Here is a 21,223-nt window from a genome sequence, read left to right as displayed (position 1 = left end):
TGTATTGTTATTCCCGTTGAATCGCTAGAAGGCGGAAGTTCTTTTGCTCATCTTTTTCTTTATAAAATTGTTCAGTGCCCCGTGCGGTGAAGCGTCACTAATAAATTATTCAACTCGCGACCTAACAGTTAACAAGGTTCATTTGTTTCCTCCCTACCATAGAACAACGCGGACTCGGGTCTCTCCCAACTATTGAAGTGTGGGACACTGAAAGATGACTTCTACTAAATGGTCACAATTTTTTAAACAAAATAAGTTATCCTTAAAAAATTACAAGGTTTTTACAAAATGAATTTTGTTCTAAGGTTATTTCAATATTGCATGGTGCACATCCTAACACGCAGATACAATTTTCAACAGGAACCGGAACCATTTTAGTTTACATCGTCTTTATTAAATAGTTTTGCGACATGAACCCCTCTTAGTTGTCTAAATTGAGCAAACTCCTACATCTGTAGCTAAACGTTCTTGGAACGGGCTGTTTGCTTAGTTAATTAACACTACGATAGCCATTTCAACAGCTTTGTAAATTGCGAGAGAAATTGAAAGACCTTTAAATTGAATTCTTCTAAAATGCTTTACTAGTAATAAAAAATACCTCTATATCTACGTAGAAACCTTATAATTTAAAATTAAATTATTTAACAAGTAAACATTGTTACTCAATCTTAGGTAGCGCTCAAATGTAAGCTTTCAGTTAAAGCTGGGTAGGAGAGTCCATCCCTCTTTGAACCTCCCTCGGGCCACTGATTCGAGGTATCCTACAGCTAATATAAAAAGATAGCCGGATTAAGCGCACTGCTTTTACCAGCATAATACCTAGCTGTGGGTTTTATTTGGTACCACTATAATAATGTTTGCGTTTATTTTATTTAAAAAAATCTTTATCCAAATATAATTATGGTTGGCATAATAGTCAAAATAAGTATAAGTCAACCTTATTATAGAGGTAGGTAGGTATTAAGTTGATAGTTTAACGTAAATATCATGTTTAATATGATTGTCGCAAACAAAATTAATAGCGATAATTCGCGGTAGACATCGATACAATAGACTAAGTTTAGGAAAATTAAACAAGACTTGTTACTTTGTAAACGGTTCCTAGAACTGAATAATACCTACCGCTACTCACTAATAAAACGCGTAATACTTTGAGCAAATGAAAAAGGATTAAATTATGTTCAGGCTTCGTCGCGTCGTTTTCGTTAGCGACGCGGCGCGACCGTCCATATTTTATCTCTATAATCATAATCAAGCTAAGCCTCTTCCTTAGATGAAATTAAGCCATGCTCTCCATTACATTTAATAAATAAAGATGCGGCTGGGGATTAGGTTTATTACGGGTTTTGCTTATTTTATGAAAATTAACAGACACATGAACAAAAGGTAGACTTTCTTTTGACTAACGCTCATATTGGTTACTCAGTATCTATAGACAAGCATAATATCTAATGAAAGCAATATTATATTACAAATTCAGTGTGACCTCTCGGATTGATTTACTATGTCTAAGTAGTTGGAGCTAATTAGGGTAATATTGAATTACATATTGTCCTCGTAAGACAATACGTTCATTGTTGCTGAATGTCTAAATATATAAGATCATTATTTTATTATTATAATCATAAAGTATTGGTTACGGACAACGCTCATAGAAATAACGGGGTAGGTTTTTTTATGTATCAGTATCATCCAATGTTTTCTTGGCAAGACATTAGCCGATCCATTTTTATCTACCAGTATTATACAAGAAAGCTATAATTGGACAAAATATTTCTCACAGCTATCACACCAACATACTTGGCCAACTCCATCTGACGATCAAAAATTGCTAGAGAAGAGATTCTAGATGTGTTATACTAAGTGCAGTTCAAAAACGGCGATACGGCTCCTGACCTAAAATATACTGCGAAAACTTAGTCGCTTGTGAGTCTCCTCTGACCAACCCTTCAAGGATTGCATTGTAGAGGTATCATGAACCATGAATAACACAAACAATTTTTTACAGAATCAAAACCGGAGCTGGTGTACTGGTTCTCGGAGCAGACGCTGCAGCCGGGCCCCAGCGTGTCGCTCAAGTGCGTGGCCATGGGGCACCCGCCGCCGCAGTTCACCTGGACCCTGGACGGGTTCCCTATACCGACCAACTCCAGGTAACGAGACTTGGGCTCTTGAAGTGTTTTCTGTTTCTACCTATGGCAGACGACGTGATGTGGACTTTGGAAGGGTTTTCTCTTTATACTAATGCCAGATTACGTGATCAAGGAGTCTGGATGTGTTCCCAATGTGTACAGGTCACGAATTGTGACTCGCATTGCCTGCGAGGACGGGGCCGGGTTCCCTATACACACTATACAGAGTATCTCCAGGTAACAAGACGTGGACCTTTGCAGGGTTATCTGTTTTTCCATCTTCCGCATAGGTTCTTTATTGGTGCCTTGGTACCAGATATAAATTGAGGAGTCAGAATGGATTCCCTTTACCGACCAACAGGATTTATTTCCAAACCTAACTAAGGCTACACCCCTGTCCCCTATACCCCTATACCCTACTTGCCTCTTACACCACTTCTCCTCCCCAGGTTCATGGTGGGCCAGCACGTGACTTTACAAGACGACGTGGTCTCGCACCTCAACATCAGCCGCGTGACAGAACAAGATGGCGGCGAGTACGCGTGCGTGGCGACCAACACCGCGGGCCGCGCGCTGCACGCCGCCAGGGTCAACGTCTACGGACTGCCCTTCATCAGGGAGATGCCCAAGGTCACCGCGGTGGCCGGCAGCGACCTGGTCATCAAGTGCCCGGTCGCTGGGTATCCCATCGAGACCATCACTTGGGAACGAGGTGAGGATGTTTTTTTGTGGTTTAGACATTATACTTCAATGGATTTTGAGACCGTTAATTGGTGGAAGTGGTGTAAGTGGTTGATTGGTGGTATACTGACATTTTCATACGCAAAACATGAGAATGCAGCACTGCAATTTGCTGAATTATCGTTTAGTAATATATCTCAATTACTGTTATCACAGAGAACAACCTATATTTTAAGAGATTTTGGTCCTCATGAAGGTGAATAATAATTATGCTCAATTTTTGAAGCATTCATTAATGTTTTAAAATTATTCCACGCTCTTACTTCCAATCCAAATTCATTAAGCGCTACTTGGTTTATTCTGTTCTCGAATTTAATATAAGATTTAGTACTCGAGTAAGAACTTGAGTCTACCGTCCGTTTATTTGCCCGGCGTAAACGGAACGGGGCACAGAATAGGCCCCAAACAAAGCCAATTAATCAAAACTGAAGATCGAAAGCGCCCTAATTTGGTTCAATAGCGAGCCCTTGAGTGCTACTGATAAAATTGAATGGAAGATTATTAAAAAGTTTTGACCGTCTTTACTTAGATAACTTGAACCTCCTACCAATTTAATAACGAAAGTGGACATTGGGCAGAAATGGGATAGTTGGTCCCTATAGTTTCAAAATCGATCCTCTTGATCGGTCGTGCTATTTTCTTTATCGCTCTAGTTTTGTCTCATATAAACGGTAAAGGGTACTGGAAATACTGTTGCAATCCTGTGGGGACCTCGAAATGGAACTACGTATATATTTTTTGTGAAAAAAATATAGATATTTTCTTTCCAAGGCCTCTGAAAATACCGACTAAATACTTAGTATCTTTTCAGAATATAATTTTTACTCGTAAGCACATTTTCATCGTAACTTTTTAATGATTTTGGAAACATAGCAGGTGTTAGGTACATTTTTGGTAGAGGAACGTTAATATGTTATTCTTTATCATAAAATCATCCGTATATAACACCAGAAATAACCTTATTATTAAATAGCCTCGAAATAACTCTGTTATTGTCGTATCGTATACAATAGGCATATTATCAATATGGACATGGACACATCATTATTCCCCGCGTTATATTTCATCTTCGGGGTAATTCGCAATATTTTATTGGCTATTTCGTGTCAATTCTTTGCCAAATTCCCAAACCGATATTTACTGTATGTTTTGGCTCGAGGCCCGCCCCTCCTTACGCCAAAACACTAACACGAGTCGACACGGCTGTGCTAAGCAACCCGCCGCCTCCCCGGGGGTCACTCTACCAAAAACGAACTTTCGAAGCGCTGCTGTGCTAACCACAACTCTCTCTCGTTGTATAAAAGTTGCAGATTACGTGACAGCTTTCGTTCATTACTTTTTTTGCAAGCTAAAGTAACCCCCGAGCCGCCGCCGGCGCAAATTAGCCATTGTTAGCTCGCTAACAACTGCATCTAACTGCTTAGCTTTAATTAACTTATGAAAATACTTCAATATTTACTAAGAGGAGAAAAATACAGTGTTTTGTTTGAAAATAAGATGGTTTATTAATTAGATTATGCTCCTCGCCAGGAGTTGTTGTTTAGATTGTTTTAATTAAAAGTATAAGCTGAGAGTATATACAAATAAATCTCTTATTTAGTCATTCACACGAATAATTTTCTTTTTAAAACGATATCTGTTCATTGAGCTTTTAATTTAGTACAAGGAGATCCTATCTGTGCTACTCTGCCAAAAGAAAAATAACTAGATTAGATAGACAGATTACCTTGTAATGTTAAACTAATAAAACAACACCCCTCTTTTCTTAACGATCTTGAAAATATAAGATAGATAGTGACAACATAGGAAACCGTTTGATCGGTATTTTTTCATTGTCCTCTCAGGGATCCCTTACTTGCGTGGAATGCTTTTGATATTCACCATGATTTTCTTTGCAACAACAGTAAGTATTTTCACAAAATTCCCTGTGAATTATTCTAAGACTGCAAACTTATTACAAGAATATTTCTGAAACTTTTTAGCCGAGATTTTCAGAAACAGAGAATTTTTTATCCTAACTAATATTATAAAAGCGAAAGTAACTGTGTCTGTCTGTCTGTCTGTCTGTCTGTCTGTCTGTCTGTCTGTCTGTTACTCTTTCACGCCAAAACTACTGAACGGATTTGAATGAAATTTGGTATACATACGGTCTAGACCCTGGGAAAGAACATAGGCTACTTTTTATCCCGAAATTCCCACGGGAAAACTTTTTAAGGCGAAGCGAAGCGCGCGGGAACATCTAGTGAGTTATATATTTTGATTAAAATAAATATACCTAGGTAATAAGATGTAAGTAACGCGGTAACTTCTTATTTTTATCGTTTCGGTGACAAAGGCAATTTTATTATAACAACAATATAGAATTATTGGTAGATAATCTTCCCCTTTATTTAAATTTATAGTTACAGTAAGTATGTACGTATAGATTTCTCTAGGTATAATGCTGGTGTATAATCAATATTACTGTAACGTTTCATCTTCACCAGTGTTTTTCAACCTGTGAAGTTTTTCAGTATTTTGGGTACATTTCCCTATATTCGGGAACTTCATCCTGAATGATAAAATAAAAAAAGCAACCGATTTAGCTGAATATTCGGCTGACCTTCGGATCAAATCATATTCAGCCCATCACTATCTGTGATCAATAGTAACTAGGACTATATACAGGTTGATGCAACATAAAAAAAACCTAACAATATGGAATTTTGTACCGGTGGCAAGCCGAAAACTGAACCAAGGTGTCGATTTTCAGCAAATTTATAAAAGTGACAATATCTCGAAAATTGTAGAATTTTTACTAAGGTCATATTAAAATATCCTGGGCGCTCCTGAGCTGGCCTATCAGCCCTTCAAGGTATGACATTGACCATTTGGATGGCCCTGTATATGCCTTGATATTCACCTCACAACTGACTTCTTCTGTAATAGATTATGTCGACGAAAAAGCATCAAAGTTATATTGATTCAAAGACGACGACCACACTTTTTTTTCTGTAAAGCCATGTATTTTGTCTTTTGTAGTGATGACATTCCATTGTAAAATAATGTGTTTTTATAGGTATCCGATAAGTATGTAGGTAGGTACTTATATCCGAAAACTAATCATGGAGACCATAAATACATCGTATGGAATGAATATTGGTAATACTGTGTATCATGCACATACATCATAAAAAAAACCAAAGGGTCAAGGGGTCGCATCCTGTAAAAGGTTGAAAAACACTGATCTACACAATCCTTTCAATAAACTTTTTGTATTAAAATACTTACAAACATACACACACACTCACAAACTTTCTCCTTTATTGTGATGATAATAAAATATTTCCTCCTAAATTTAATACCGGTTTTTTGCGAGAATTTTCCCTTTTTCAGAGAAAATATAGTTACTTAAACTTCTCAAATACTGTTATCAATATAACATGCTTAGGTAAACGTAAAACCATTACCTATGATTTCATGTAAGACAAAGTCATTTAGTTACGAAATTGAATTGCCTGCGAGAAGATTCACAGGGTAATGGTAGTCTGTACGGTGTACTACGAAGCCGCGGTAGGTATAATACTGCAAAATATGTTTAGATAGTGAACTTTGCTCCATGTGCCGTGATTACTTCGCTGTCTGAAAGTGTTATACCAGCAGCTACTTATGTATTCCTTGATTATAATAATATTTTATATCAAAATAGTAACATTTACAAATAAGGGATAATAGTTGTGTAATACAGAAATACTCATAAAATTCTGAACTAAGTCAGGCAAAACTATTTCACACTGCTAGCTTTCTTTAGTATCCCACTGTCGTCGTGATGACCCATGTGGGGGTGGTATAAACGAAAATAACCGGGGTTTTTGCGGTCTGAGGTTTTTACATATTTATATTAAGTACTTACTTATGTTCTATATGTGTAACATTATTTACGTAGCTTGGAGTAGTTGCTTATCGGCAATAAGTCCGCTGTTGGTATTTAAATATGAATATCCTTCTCTTTCAAGGTTTTTCGTCTCGTTTTTTCACGTACAAAGTTCCTTTCAACAGTCGAGTACCGAGCAAACTTCTTGTTGCTCCATGTTCACAAGTTGAATGAGCCACAAGTCTTACAGTGACTTAAAACAAAGATTCTTGCTCCGTCGCTCCTCCCTACTTCGCAAGTTTACTCTCCCCGAACCGTTCACAGCTTTTGTATTTACAAATGACACAATTTTATAGGTAAAGTTCTGGTCCTTGATTGCGGCAGATGCCCGACAGCGGATTTTATTTAACTGAATAAAATAAAGATAATTCCCTCCTTCATATTCTATGAGTTGAGTGACAAGCGGTTCCCAAACACATGTTTTATTCATACAGAGATCCGTTTAGCGCAGATTTTTACCAAGAATGGTTACGGGGCTTAGCCGGAATGGGACGGCGGGTGCAGCCTTAACTGGGTTGCCGATTTGAAAATAGAATAATTTACTCTGGATGTTTTTGTTCATGAAAATAATTTGTTTTCTCCCTTGTTATACCTAATCACTACGAGTAACAATCCTAATCATAACTGATTATATTTCAAAATTGCCATATTATATTCATTTTTAAGTTTACATGCAGCCTGTTTATTAGCAAGGCTAGTTGACAAATTTGAATAATAAAGTAAACTAAAAGCCAATGATTTCCTCCGTACCCATTTAATAATATCTTAAAATATTGTTCACTATTGTGAATGTTAACTCGAATGGTCAACAAAAAGGATTAACCTACATATATAATAAATTACATATTCACACTTTAATAACGTATTCCTTTGAAAACCATATTTCTCTTTTGGAGTAGTAATATTGCCTTTGAAACTCGCCTCGAGTGCGGAGAAGGTGCGAGAGACGTTAATAAAAGAGCACGTCACCTCACAAGGGTATCAAATTGAAATCCCCAGTCGCATCAAACTTGATCGAAGCAGCAACAGGTCGTTAACAAACTAAGAAGCTTGCGAAGCACAGAAACTACCGTTTTTCTGCTACTTTTATAACCAGCCATTTTAAAAGTGTCGCAAACGTGAAACCTACACTTTATTGCGAGTAATTTTATTGCGCTCTCCAAGTTGTTGTTATTTTTGTAGACTTTCATTTTGCCCGAAGCTTTTCTTTACGACGTTCAGTTAAACAGTAGAAGATGGCGGCTGATTTAACTTTAATATAGCTATGAGCAAAGCCAACAAGTTCGTAACTAGTTATTTATGTTGTGCTTAGGAAGTTTACAGCAAACCTACCATATACAATCAGTGTGTGAAAAAGCATAAGTACCAACACTTTCAATGTATCCTATCATCATCATCAGGATGTAATCGTACCTGTTGTGTTAATTATGTTTCTATATAACTATAAAATCATTATTTATACAATCTTTTAATACAAAAAAAAACCTTCTACGGCCGGACATGGTCCTTTTTCAAGGAACACTACAACACTCTGCTTCGTTCATGATCCAATCATAGCATAGTTATAATGTTTTAATTATGTAAAAAGCAATCTGTAAGGCAAGTCTTATCTAAGGAGGCAGAGCAGCGAAGGCTCTCTATAGGCCCAATAGAAAAAGTTATATTGGGAGACTTGAGACCCACTAACAATCACAGTGCAGAGCGGAGTGGGCGCTTCTTCGTAATAAGCATGTGAAGTTGAGACTAACAACAACTGGCAACTAGCGAACTTACCTGGCGAAATGTTGCAGACTAGGAAATTCCCGGTTTTACTATCCCGTGCTGTTGAAATGCTGTTATTGTAATAACTGTTTTCCAACTTCACCTACAATATTATGCACAAATTCAACTAGAGCTGCACTTTTGGAACAAAATATAACAAAGAGCAATTTGTGTACCAACAGGTGGAGTTATTAAACTTTTTGTTTAAAATTAAACCTAGCGTATACTTTTGTTAGTGTAAAGCTCCAATCATTTATGAAATGTTTTGTTCTCAGCACATTTAATAGAATGCATAACCTATGTTTTATATAAAACAGCACCACTATAAAATGACAGTGTAGTGTAGATAGACACCGATGTCGCGGTAGAAGCAGAGAAAATTGCTTCGCACAATCTAATAAGCGAGACACCTCAACGCAATCTTATTATAGAGAAATTTCTTACTTGATTTGCCATCTTTTTGTCTTATTTCTGTTGCGACAACCTAAGAATCGTTTATTTCTGTTTATCAGTGTGGAAAATTGCATAGCATTGAGGCAGCTATGCCGAGGCTTCAACAAAACGCAGAAACGCTTTTTTTGCATTTCATTAAAGCTCGAACTGCAGAGTTTTAGCGTTGACTTGTGGACAGCGCATTCAAACTGGATTAACTTTACGGTATGACATAAAACTTAGAGGTAGCATTCACTGTAAAGGTGCATGGCGGCAGACGACATGCGATAGCACCAGACGATGACGTCACTAGCTAAGAAATAAATTTAAATTCCCATATCCCACAAAAATCTATACCAATAGGAAACTGGCAATGACCCGTACATGTTTACCTACATTTACAACACTAACTAAACTCACATAGTTTTAATTTCTAGCTTTTTTATGTTATATAATAATTATCTGCCGCAAGATATTACAATATGAGAACAAATTAAAATGTCTTATGCCAGTCCTTTGCAATTTCCTTTTTTCGAGACCCTTGTTAACAAGAGGCGCTGGACCGTCGCTATCGCAGTCACAACGAACTCTCATTAAGCTGATGCTGAGGTTTTGATACCCTCACCAGATACTAAAAGCACACCTCGTAAATAAGATATTTATTTTCATTTATAACATAGGTAACATATAGTGCTTAATTTGTACTTAGGTTTTTATTATCTAACCAATAACAGGACCAATATTTTATCGTGTTTTGCACTCCTCCAACGTAAGAAAAAAGTATGAACATTAATATTCTGAGCACAACCACAGGCCACAATTTCAGCTGCGGATTAAAATAATTTTGTCTATTATTTTTTTGCTCTCCCGAGGCGGCCGCGGGTTTTAGCGAAACTTTCCTTTGTTCGACTAACTGGCGAAATTTTATTTCGCCGCATTTCGCTTCCGAATTCACGTCGGCCGCTGGAGCGCAGTTGGTCTTGAACAATTTCAAATTAGAAATAACTTTCCGTTCCAGTTTTGAATACATTACCGCCGGGAATTAATAATGATCCCTCCTCCTCGCGACATGTCACACGCAGTAGATTAGCGACGCACATGTTGGAATCGCTTTACTAAGTCTGTACGATGTTCCACTAAGCATTAATCAGATGAAACTGGAGAATATAGGGCATAGGGTGTATTTATAACCTAAGCTAACTAAATTTTAATTTAAAATTTATCAATGATGAATTGGTACTAATATCTATACTCATTTGTTATGTTTGCGCTAGTGAGGCTGCGGTGGAACCCGCACTATATCACTCCAAATTTTGATAGGCACACCAGTTGCGAAAGTGCGAAAGCCGCATAGCTATAAGAAATCGCCATCGCTATTTATTTGTTTAACCATACCATGTTATCCACAGACGGACAGACTCTACCGCTGAACCGTCGGCAGCGCGTGTTCCCCAACGGCACGCTGGTGGTGGAACAAACGCAGCGCGCGGAGGACGCCGGCACCTACACCTGCCAGGCCGCCAACCGACAGCGCCACGCCGCCAGGCGCGACGTCGAGCTGCAGATACTGGGTGAGTTACTGGACCACTTTGCTGCTCTTTTTTACTAATTTAGCACATGTAGTTCACTTATAAGACTCCACCCTGTACCTATACTATAGTCATAAAATCAGTAGAGTAACCGACAAAAAATAACAACCTCGATGAAACAAAGTTCATAAGAAAGAACTCATTCTTTTGCCCATTTCCTCTTATTTACGGGGTAGGCATAAAACTGCCTCATTTCCAGTTGCAGCTCTTGAAGAACCATAAAATCACAAATTTAAAAGGGGCGGTGTTCGCATCCGTAATTCATTAAAGTTAGCGCTTTTACCACTCCCAAGGCATCCGCGTTGAAACTTGGAGCTGCTTTCCACGGTTAATAGGGCAATAAAGTGAAAACAAAAATCTGGATGAGGCACTGCTGCATATAAAGCAAGCCGTCCGAACGATCTTGGATCGCAGCCATAAACAGAGCTTACACTTTTCACATTAATTAAAGGTAGTGGCGTCGGATCCGCTCACATTGGGGATAATGCGAACCGAACCTAAATCGGGCCGGCGACTGATAAAAGAATTTCCATTTCAGTCCAACCGAAGATCTTGCCTATTCAGCCTATGACAAATTTACTACGAGAAGGGATGCGGGCGGCTATATCTTGTCAGATCTTGGAAGGCGATCTGCCGATTGCGTTTCGCTGGGAGAAGAACGGGCAGGCGGTGATATCGTCGCCGTATGCGCCGAATGGCATCATCACGCGGCGGATGGACGAGTATAGTGCGTCGCTGGTGATAGAGAATATCACGTCTCTGCACAGTGGAAACTATACGTGCATCGCGTCCAACGTGGCCGGCTCCGAGCGATTCACCGTGCCGCTTACTGTCAATGGTAAGTTTATATGATATGTGAGTAAGTTTTTTGCAACTACAATGGGAAATCACAATGTTTCCTGCAAAAGTTCAATTATTTTGTAACACCATCTTATGAAAATAGATTTACTAAGTTATTTAGGTAAAAAAATATGAAAACATAGATACCTATATTAAATTCTACAGTTCCAAAGCCTTCTGCAACCTCATTTTAAAAGAGCGATATGGCAAATCACGTGCCTCACTACATGCCCATTTATTTCAGGCTACAATGTCACGGTTTCTAACTATCGTTACATTATGAATCAGTGTAGCGATTACAAGATTTTCGAACCTCCGTTAACGTTGCGTGTCACTGTCAAAATGTAAGGCAAATTTGTTAGTTCCAAAACTGACTACGTTGGCGCTGTTCTTTTACCGCTGTTTGTGAAGTATCACACAACGCTAGCGTATTGCCACGGCCACGTTAGCCTGTGATAGGCCTACAGTTGTTAATATAGCAATGTGTTTCCAGTGCCGCCGCGCTGGCGCTCGGAGCCGGCGGACGTGGCGGTGGCGGCGGGGCTGGACGTCACGCTGCAGTGCCAGGCCGAGGGGTACCCCAAGCCCACCATCACGTGGAAGAAAGCCGTCGGTGAGATATTTCTTTTGGCCTCTAAGCGGTGTTAATTGGTGAGTAGGTCCCTGAAAATTTATACACTCGCGAGCAATGAAAAAGTTCTTCCTAACTACCTTGCCGTTCCATATGTCACTGGATTTTTTCAGTTCTCGTGAGTGTATTTTCAGGGACAACATCTTTGAATCTTTTGAATACACAGCGTAATTTCCGATCAAAAAAAATAATTATACATTTACTAAAAATATTATACATTTACTAAAATAAACGTCTGTAGTGTGTTTTTGTAACCACTTCTGATGAACATAATTTTAATGCATTTTTTCGTAATGAGTATAATGTTTTCGAGACAAGTAGGTACTTCATCTATATGCTAAACTCCTATTTTATTTACTTCAGCTAAGTAACAACTTATTTTCCAATCTAAACACCGAAACCTCGTAGGCAACACGCCCGGCGAGTACAAGGACTTCATGTTCGAGGGCAGCTCTCGTGTGCTGGACAACGGCTCGCTGGTGTTCGAGCGAGTGGCTAAGGACAGCGAGGGCCACTACCTGTGTGAAGCGCGGAACGACATCGGCGCCGGCCTCAGCAAACTCATCTTCTTGAAAGTTAATGGTAAGCTTCTTTTGTTTATGGTGTCCTGGTACTTCGAGCTGCGATAGTATTACGGCTCGCTGGTGTTCGAGCGCGTAGCCAAGGACAGCGAGGGCCACTACCTGTGTGAAGCGCGCAACGACATCGGCGCCGGCCTCAGCAAGCTCATCTTCTTGAAAGTCAACGGTGAGTTTCTTTTGTTTATGATGTCCTGGTACTTTGAGCTGCTGGTACGATAGTATTACGGCTCGCTGGTGTTCGAGCGAGTGGCCAAGGACAGCGAGGGCCACTATTTGTGTGAAGCGCGCAACGACATCGACGCCGGCCTCAGCAAGCTCATCTTCTTGAAAGTCAATGGTGAGTTTCTTTTGTTTATGGTGTCCTGGTACTTTGAGCTACTGCTGCGATAGTATTGCGACTCGCTGCGGCCGCTTCACGGGTCTTTTATCGACGTATATAAACTCGTTTAAGCGCGTTCCACCTATCAGAGAGCCATATTTATGACGAATCGCGATATAGTTACGTTTATCTACATTGATAACGAACCCGTGTAGCGGCAGATGGTGTTCGAGTGAGTGGCCAAGGGGCCACTATCTGGCGAGGGCTATTTAAAGAATGATTCAGTCACACACACACATATTAACATTATTTATTCATCTAGTAATAAATCCTCATATAACTTACACGTGGCAAATTTCCAAGCTAGTTTTCATAACATAAACCTGATTCCATAATTAATTAATAAACTCACCTTAGGAATTATATTTATTTTTATAAGCTCCCGCATTTTATTACTACGCAGATGAGTGCAAACAAGGAACATTACCAAACAAACCAGATTCATATTTGCTTTTCTCTTCATTATTTTTATCATACAAATGCAGAGCGGTGACTGATATAAATAGTTCCCCCCGATCCGAGAGAGCGGCGGTTACCTGTGCTCTCAGATAACGTTTTCATCCCATTTGTCAAATATTTACTGAGTATAAGTTTCACTACCCAACACTCTAAAGACCCATTTACACTGTATTTTTTTGTGAAAGTTATAGGTATACCTCCTATTACTTAATAACTTTTGGCCAGCTTTTAGCCGGTTACTGAGGTATTATTTTCAAGTGATTTTAAATACATACTGTTAATAGTTACTTTATCAAAGCTGCAGCGAGTAGGCAACGACATTTTGTTGTTTTTATAATAGCATCGACACATATCTCTGATCGACATTTAAACGGGATTAGATAGAGAACCTGAACCTGACGACCGACGTATAAGAGCTTTTTCGCGTTTTAATCCGTATCAGCAAAGCGATATGATTTTTCACCTCAGTAGCTAATCAAAAAAGAAAATCTAGAAGTGTTTCGGAGCTCGGAAACGGTTTCGGAACGAAGTTACGGCGGTGGCGGAAAGTAACCGAATTACGTGCTTGCTGATACGACACCTCGTGTGCACTCCTCTTTATTTCGTTGACAACCTCGTCTACTGTGTACGTGAGACACCGAGGACAAGAGGGTCACTCTATATAACAAAACGACGTTTCGGAACGCTGCTCGCTGAACGAGCCACGACTATCTTGTTGTATTAAACGTGCCGATTGCACGACAGCTTTCGTTACTTCGTTTTTCGCCAGTATAGAGTAACCCCCCAGGTGAACACAAATCGAATACACCGCCAACCGCCAAGCTAGGCGACGCTAACGACAACTTGACGTGAAATATAAAGAATAATTAGTTATAGCCAGCGAAGTGGAACTAAGTCCTAAATTTAAAACGAAGTATTGTAAATCATAGCTTTATAGAGCTTTGTAATTGAATAATTACCAAAATAACAAAGAAGTTAGAATATTTATGTCATACTAAAATCATGTAAAAGTGACTAAAACGTGGTGATATTGTGTATAATTTTGCACAACTACAGAGGTGCCTTCGGTTTTCAAACAAGCTGTGCCTGTAACTAAAACTAATCCGCAACTATTTATAAAGTTAGTAACTTACCGAGCAGTTTCCGTCGAGCTACGTAGATCTGTAAGAAACGGAGTGGAAACTTGGAAAAGAGAGTTTGCTCCTAAATCATGCGCATAAAATACCTGAGATAGTTACCACACTTTCCAGTAGAGATCTAAGCTTGAATGTATGAAGGTATGTATCTTAATGTACGTAGTTCTTCGAAATATAAATCGATTACATTTTCATGAAGTATAAATATCTATAGAAGGTAAAAGCTCTTCAAATATTTATGATGAACAAATTAAATACCATACCAAACAATGGCGTCTAGGTAATAACTGAGAGACAATACGTACTGGTACCTACCTATATCTAGTTTTATACGTAGGTATTATAAAAGATAGCCTTTTTGTCGATTGTTCGTGGAGAAAGTTCTGGAATGTCTTGATGGGTTCCACAGAACGATGAGGGACCAGCCCGCGGCGGGGAAATGAAAATTCTTTCACCTCATTATTGCTTTGTGTGTCTCTACTACATAAACTGTCCTATTATATTCTCGTGTGACGCAGTATATACAATCGATCAGGCGATGGCAAAAAATATCCTATTCAAATTAGTGACCTATAATAAGAAGGCAATAAGGCTGTAAGTGAATAAGTGGATCTCGATTTTTTATTTAGATTCAGTACAGCCGTTTGCCATTAAATTAGCATTACTGAATATTTCAGACAAAATAATTTCCACATTTAACTGAATGCTAATAATAACCAGCCCGGATCCCGGCCCGATGCTGCCTACTCAATAATCATCTTTAAATCACGTCTGTAACTTTCCTCAAGTATAATTTTATATCTTTGGCTTTCCAAGTTGATGTAATTCGGTCGTCTGTAGGACTTCGGGCGGGAAGCCATGCGGTGGATCCGATAACTCGGCGCAAATTGTCCAACTTGCGGCGTTCCATTGTACTTTCTATAAAATTAAAGTCCATTTTCTCGGCACTTTACCACGTCCCTGATGAGCGGGCGGCATCTGTCCCCCGCGATGTGGGTCAATTGATGCTGCCTTTTCTATTCGCAGCTTTTGTCTTCGCTCGAACTATGGTTTAATTGCTATAGCTGAATGCATCGCCCGTAATAGACTAATCGATCCGCAACATCGACAATAAGCCACTCGGCGACGGTGACAATGTTCCACTTCCATTTTATTCGATTGTTGGCGCTCATCGCCGGAGCCACGTGCGCGTTTGAGCAGAAAACTCAATGGCCGTGTCGCAATATGTCTTCTCTTTAAACGGGAAACGAGACAGTTGGCTCGCAATAGAATAAGTTCGCCGTGTACGTGTTTACGTTCACGGAATATTGGCTTTTGTCAAGACGCAATTATCCTGAAAAATTTTCAGAGTTCGTGCGTTCAGCTTTCTCGGCAATTTCCACGTGCTGCTGCGGAAGGTATTTTTCAGTTTCAGTGGAAAGAAAGTTAAGAATGTTTTGAGATGTAACTAAAATGCGCAGTTCTTTATTCAAATGGCGGGTTGGTTTTATTTGTAGCTCAAACAAGCGAATAAAAGAATTCGTTTCCCCGCGGCCGGAGCGGCGGCGGCGGCGGCGGCGGGGCGGCCGGGGCAAGCCGATCACGTTCGTTGGGAGTTTGTTAACAGTTCCGCTCTATCCGTTATTGTATTTCCAACTGGTTTATTTTGGCTCACCGCAAGAAGCCAGTATGAGGAAGTTTCAAACAACTTCAACCACCCGAAGCATTCAGTTTGCCGTTTCAGCTATTTACTCGTGTTTTCACGTAGATTACATGCACACGTAAGCACTGCGTGGGGAAACCTGAAGCGATAAAAAATTTATTGATCTTTTTTAATTGAAAAAGTTGCCCTCCATTAAAGGATTACTAGAGCTAACAGTATAAAATAAACAGCGTTAGGAAGGTATTTGCAGAGTATTATTTCCATTCCCATCGATAAAATTGCTTAATATAAGCGGGAAGGTTTCCTTTACGTGTCCCTTTGTGTTATTTAAGCTTCCGACCCTTTGGACCCTTTCGTTTTAGTTTGTCTATTCTAAAGCCTTTGTTAGCCGTCTTATTTCCATGAAAAATGTCGGGTAAGGACGATGCTGAAGAAATGTATTATACGAAGCAATTATCATACATGACCTTTTTAGTAATGTCATATTAGATATTTTCAATCCATTGCACACAATTTATCAATGTAGTCCTATTTACTAGGGAGATAATAGAAAAACGAGGGTACCCTAAGAGGATTACTTACTATATTATCTGTAGAGCAGTCCATATACAAATAGGTTAAAATAGTACAAAAGTTAATATAATAAATCCTAAGTGCAAAGCCAATAGTCTACCAGATAACAATATCCTTTGATGTAAGCCTAGGTTTATAAGAGCAATAAAATTGTATACATGTCGCAGGCAACTGGTTTAATCTCCTGTTTGATTGAACCACTAGCCCGTTCATTGGATGGCGCAATTCAGTTGTATGACTAAAGGACAACTCGTCAAGTCGTTGATTGTAACGTTCGACGTCTTGACTGAACGTCATTCAGCGAAGTCGTTGAATGGGATATAGTATAGCAACTTTGTAATATCTGGTTAGGGTGAACATCACCAGACAAGAGTCAACAAAAAGACTATGTTACAAAGCTCTTATCTCACAAATTAACTAAACAATAACAATAAACGCACCTTCATATTGTTGTTCATAATTATCCACTTTCGCCACTTTTTTTCTTTGATACTATCCGCCCGCGGCCTAATAATAGGTAAATCCATGTTGTCACACTATTTTAACACAAATAACGCACTTTAAAGCTAATTTATTTGCAAAAAACTAACAATATAGGTGTTTTTTGTGTCAGCTGTTAGCTGTTAGACGCCATATTTGTTTTATTCACCACCTGACTGATTTTAAGTCAGCTAACTAGTTGGACGTTTTGTGACGCTTGTACAATCAACGTTCGGCCTAGTCATACAACTGAACAGCGCCATCCAATGAACGGGCTAGTGGTTCAATCAAACAGCAGATTTAACCAGTTGCCTGCGACATACATATATTTTCCTATATTAACTACAGTGCTCTCTCTGTACAGCTTCGCAGGGGGTACGTTCGAATTTGGATGAAATTTGTTAGGTAGAGAAGCACCTGTCTATTTGAAATATATTTGTTTTGACACCGATTTTCGGATTGAGACACTAATTAGGTACCTACTTTGTAAATTTTACTTCGCTTTCACTTCGCTATAGGGCCCCTGCTTTCATCCCGTTTTTTTTAAAGCCGCAGCTTACTTATTCACCATAATATTTTGTCCAGCGCCAGCCCGCTTCCCCATGAAGAGCAAGACGGTGCAGGTGACGGCTGGCGAGGCGGCGCACCTGCAGTGCGCGGCGGCGGGCGACGCGCCGCTCGAGGTCACCTGGCGGAGCCCGCACCATCACACCATCGCGCACCATTTGGACCAGCGGTAAGGTGTTTTGTACTCATGTCTAGTATTGTTTGTGGGATTCGAATGTTTGGTTACCAATGCTCCTTTTGAGTAAGACGCTCCATTTAAGCATTTTGCTGCTAATTATAAAACAACCAGCGCCCTCTTCAATATAATTAAATAGTTTACCTCATGGTTCTACAACCTTAGGCAAAGGGCATACTGCCAGCTACCTAAGTGAGCGATTCGGCCAAACATCTTTTCATTTCTTTACATCCCTACTACGACGTTCTCACCAAAAAAAAGCTCGCTCGCAAGCAGTGTGGACTGCCCTTCAACCTATGTATGGACAAATTTTTACCTTATTCTGTGATTCACAGATACACGATCCGGGAGCAAGTGCTAGACGATGGCATCGTGTCGGAGCTGAGCATCCTGCAGACGTACCGGCAGGACACGGGCGCGCTCACGTGCCGCGCCGCCAACGCGTACGGGCAGGACGAGATGCTCATACACCTCGTGGTGCAGGAGGTAAACTATACTCTGTGGCACGCAGACACATGAGCCGGGAGACTTGCGCAACAGCGATCCAAAACCCCCAGTGCTGGACAACGCCATTCAGGCGACGGGGTACAATACGAGAATCTTATACGTATCTCGTATATACCTCGTGGTGCTGGAGGTAAACTATAGACCACTCCACTTTTGATCCCGATCCTGTGCAGCTTAATTCCAGTATGGAATACTTTAACAAGTGGTCCCGCCATATCCAATTTTAAAGAGTAAACATTTTTACCATAACATTATGTATGAAAAACGGTTATTCAGAACCATAATTACTTAATCGACGGCCACTACTGGTACTCTTCTGAGTCCCTAAACAGTTTAAAAGCAACATTTTTATAATAAAATCACATATTCACAGGTCCCAGAAATGCCCAAGAACATCAGGATAATCGACCAGCAGTCCCGAACGATCCAGATATCGTGGACGCAGCCGTACGCTGGCAACAGTCCAATCATTAACTACATCGTGCAGTTCAAGGAAGCTTCGGGTAACCTTTTTATCTGTTACTACATTTATTTAGGAAACTGTCTTCATCTAATACGGGTAGCTATCAGACTGGACTCGACTGCATTTGGTGAACTATTGCGATTCTAGTAATTATAAAGTTTTTCTGGTACAATAGGGACTAGTGACTGCTATAGCTACAAACGAAATACATATATGTTGCCGTTTTTTAACATACTGATTTATGCTCATCTCATTTATTGTTTCTCCTGTAATTCTGTAGCATTAACTTATGATTTAACCACTTTTAGATCTCATAATGAATAGCATAGACTTATCAGTCAATATTGACTCTATTTTGGAAATACCGTGTTACACGATAAACAATCCGGAGAAATGCCTAGATTTAATTCCGCCTAATTTTAGATTTAAGGTTATCTCAATGAACATTCGTAGTATAAGTAAGAATTTTGACGAGTTTCTTGTATACATACGTCGACTTAATATTATATTTGATGTGATTGTTCTGACGGAATGCAGATTAGATGATTCCTGTAACATTGATAATATACCAGGGTATAGTATGTATCATACAAAAAGAAATATAAACCAAAACGGCGGTGTAGTGGCTTACGTGAACAATTCGTGGAGCGCTTTAGTCACCGAACCAACCCTAGTTGAATCATGCTGCTTAATTATTGATATCCCGAATGTTGTAACAATCTTTGGCATATATAGATCTCCGTCCTTTAGAAATACTGACAATTTTATGTACTCACTTGATGAAAATCTCACATTGCATAAAGACAAAAATTGTTTAATGGTTATAGGCGATATTAATATCGACATTTTATCACCTGAGGCTGAAGAATACCTATGTCTGTTTACGGAACACAGTTTCGAACAAGCTATAACGAAGCCAACCCGCATTAACGCTTGTTTAGATCACATATCAGTGAAAACCATACTACCTGTTGTTGGTATAGTGTGTGACGCAGACATCACCGATCACAAAATTATAATAGCTGGCCTGGGTACAAATCCTATTAAGAAAAGGCCAGATAGATTCCGAAATGTACTTGACTATAATGCTGTAATTGAAGAACTAAAAAGTACTGATTGGGCCCACGTTTTAAATGATACTGATACCGATAATGCAGCAAATAATTTCATTTCTATTTTAAATAAATCTATCTCGAGTAATTCTAAATCAGTAAAAGTTAGTAAATCCAAATTAGTTATAGAACCATGGATGACTCCCGGGCTGCTCCGATGTGCTCGACATCGTGACAGTTTGCACTATAAACAAAAATCAGATCCTGAAAATGTAGTCTTAAAGTTAACATATACACGTTATAGAAATTTTTACAAAAACTTGATCAGAAAGATAAAAACTGAATATGAGAAAAATGAACTTCAAACTAACATGAAAAATCCTAAAAAGCTTTGGCACTCAATAAAGAATATTTGTAATATTAAAACAAAGAACAATAATGCTGTGGATCTTACAACTATTAATCACGACCCTATAGAATCACTTAATACTACAAATACATATTTTGCTTCTGTGGGAAAAACGCTTGCTGACGATATTCTCAATAAAATGAATAGTACAGAAGAAGAGTTAACATCTAATATTAATATTAATAATTTACCCAACTCATTATATCTAGAACCAACTGACACACAAGAAATAATTTGTATTATTAATAACCTAAAAACTGAAAGCGCTCCTGGTTTAGACGGTATAAATGCGGCCTTGTTAAAATACGCTAAAAACATCATAGCTGAACCGTTAACGCATATAATTAACCTAAGTATCAGCAATGGTTTTTTCCCGACAGCCTGGAAAATATCATCAATAACTCCAATCTATAAAGATGGACCACGACAGGCCCCAGAAAACTATAGGCCTATTTCTTTACTCAGCATACTATCAAAAATTCTTGAGAGAATAGTCAACAAACGATTGGTTAAGTTTGCAGAATCCCATAATCTTCTATCCCCCCGCCAATTCGGGTTCAGACAGAACAAATGTACCGAAGACGCGGTAGTTCTTCTGACAGATCTTATCGCTACAAATTTAGACAATGGAAACAGCTGCATTGGTGTGTTTCTCGACCTGGCAAAGGCTTTTGATACCGTTTCGCCAAAAATACTGTTGGCAAAGCTACACCACCTAGGTATCAGAGGCACTGCGCTGGACTGGTTTAACAGTTATCTTT

The 21,223-nt window shown here is 39.2% G+C and overlaps 1 protein-coding gene across 1 annotated transcript in view; it reads left to right on the top strand.

Moving 5' to 3' along the window:
* Positions 1 to 21,223, top strand: part of LOC105389611 (Down syndrome cell adhesion molecule-like protein Dscam2) — a 152,871-nt gene that overhangs the window by 119,955 nt on the left and 11,693 nt on the right. The window contains exons 11-19 of the mRNA XM_048628013.1: positions 2,009 to 2,153; positions 2,582 to 2,844; positions 10,389 to 10,550; positions 11,107 to 11,406; positions 11,902 to 12,021; positions 12,448 to 12,621; positions 17,875 to 18,025; positions 18,367 to 18,517; positions 18,912 to 19,041. Coding sequence (XP_048483970.1) covers positions 2,009 to 2,153; positions 2,582 to 2,844; positions 10,389 to 10,550; positions 11,107 to 11,406; positions 11,902 to 12,021; positions 12,448 to 12,621; positions 17,875 to 18,025; positions 18,367 to 18,517; positions 18,912 to 19,041 — 1,596 coding nt within the window. The remainder of the gene's footprint in view (positions 1 to 2,008; positions 2,154 to 2,581; positions 2,845 to 10,388; positions 10,551 to 11,106; positions 11,407 to 11,901; positions 12,022 to 12,447; positions 12,622 to 17,874; positions 18,026 to 18,366; positions 18,518 to 18,911; positions 19,042 to 21,223) is intronic.

This window comes from Plutella xylostella, chromosome 19, assembly GCF_932276165.1.
Source record: "Plutella xylostella chromosome 19, ilPluXylo3.1, whole genome shotgun sequence".
Classification (NCBI taxonomy): domain Eukaryota; kingdom Metazoa; phylum Arthropoda; class Insecta; order Lepidoptera; family Plutellidae; genus Plutella; species Plutella xylostella.
This window is presented reverse-complemented; position numbering and strand designations above follow the sequence as displayed.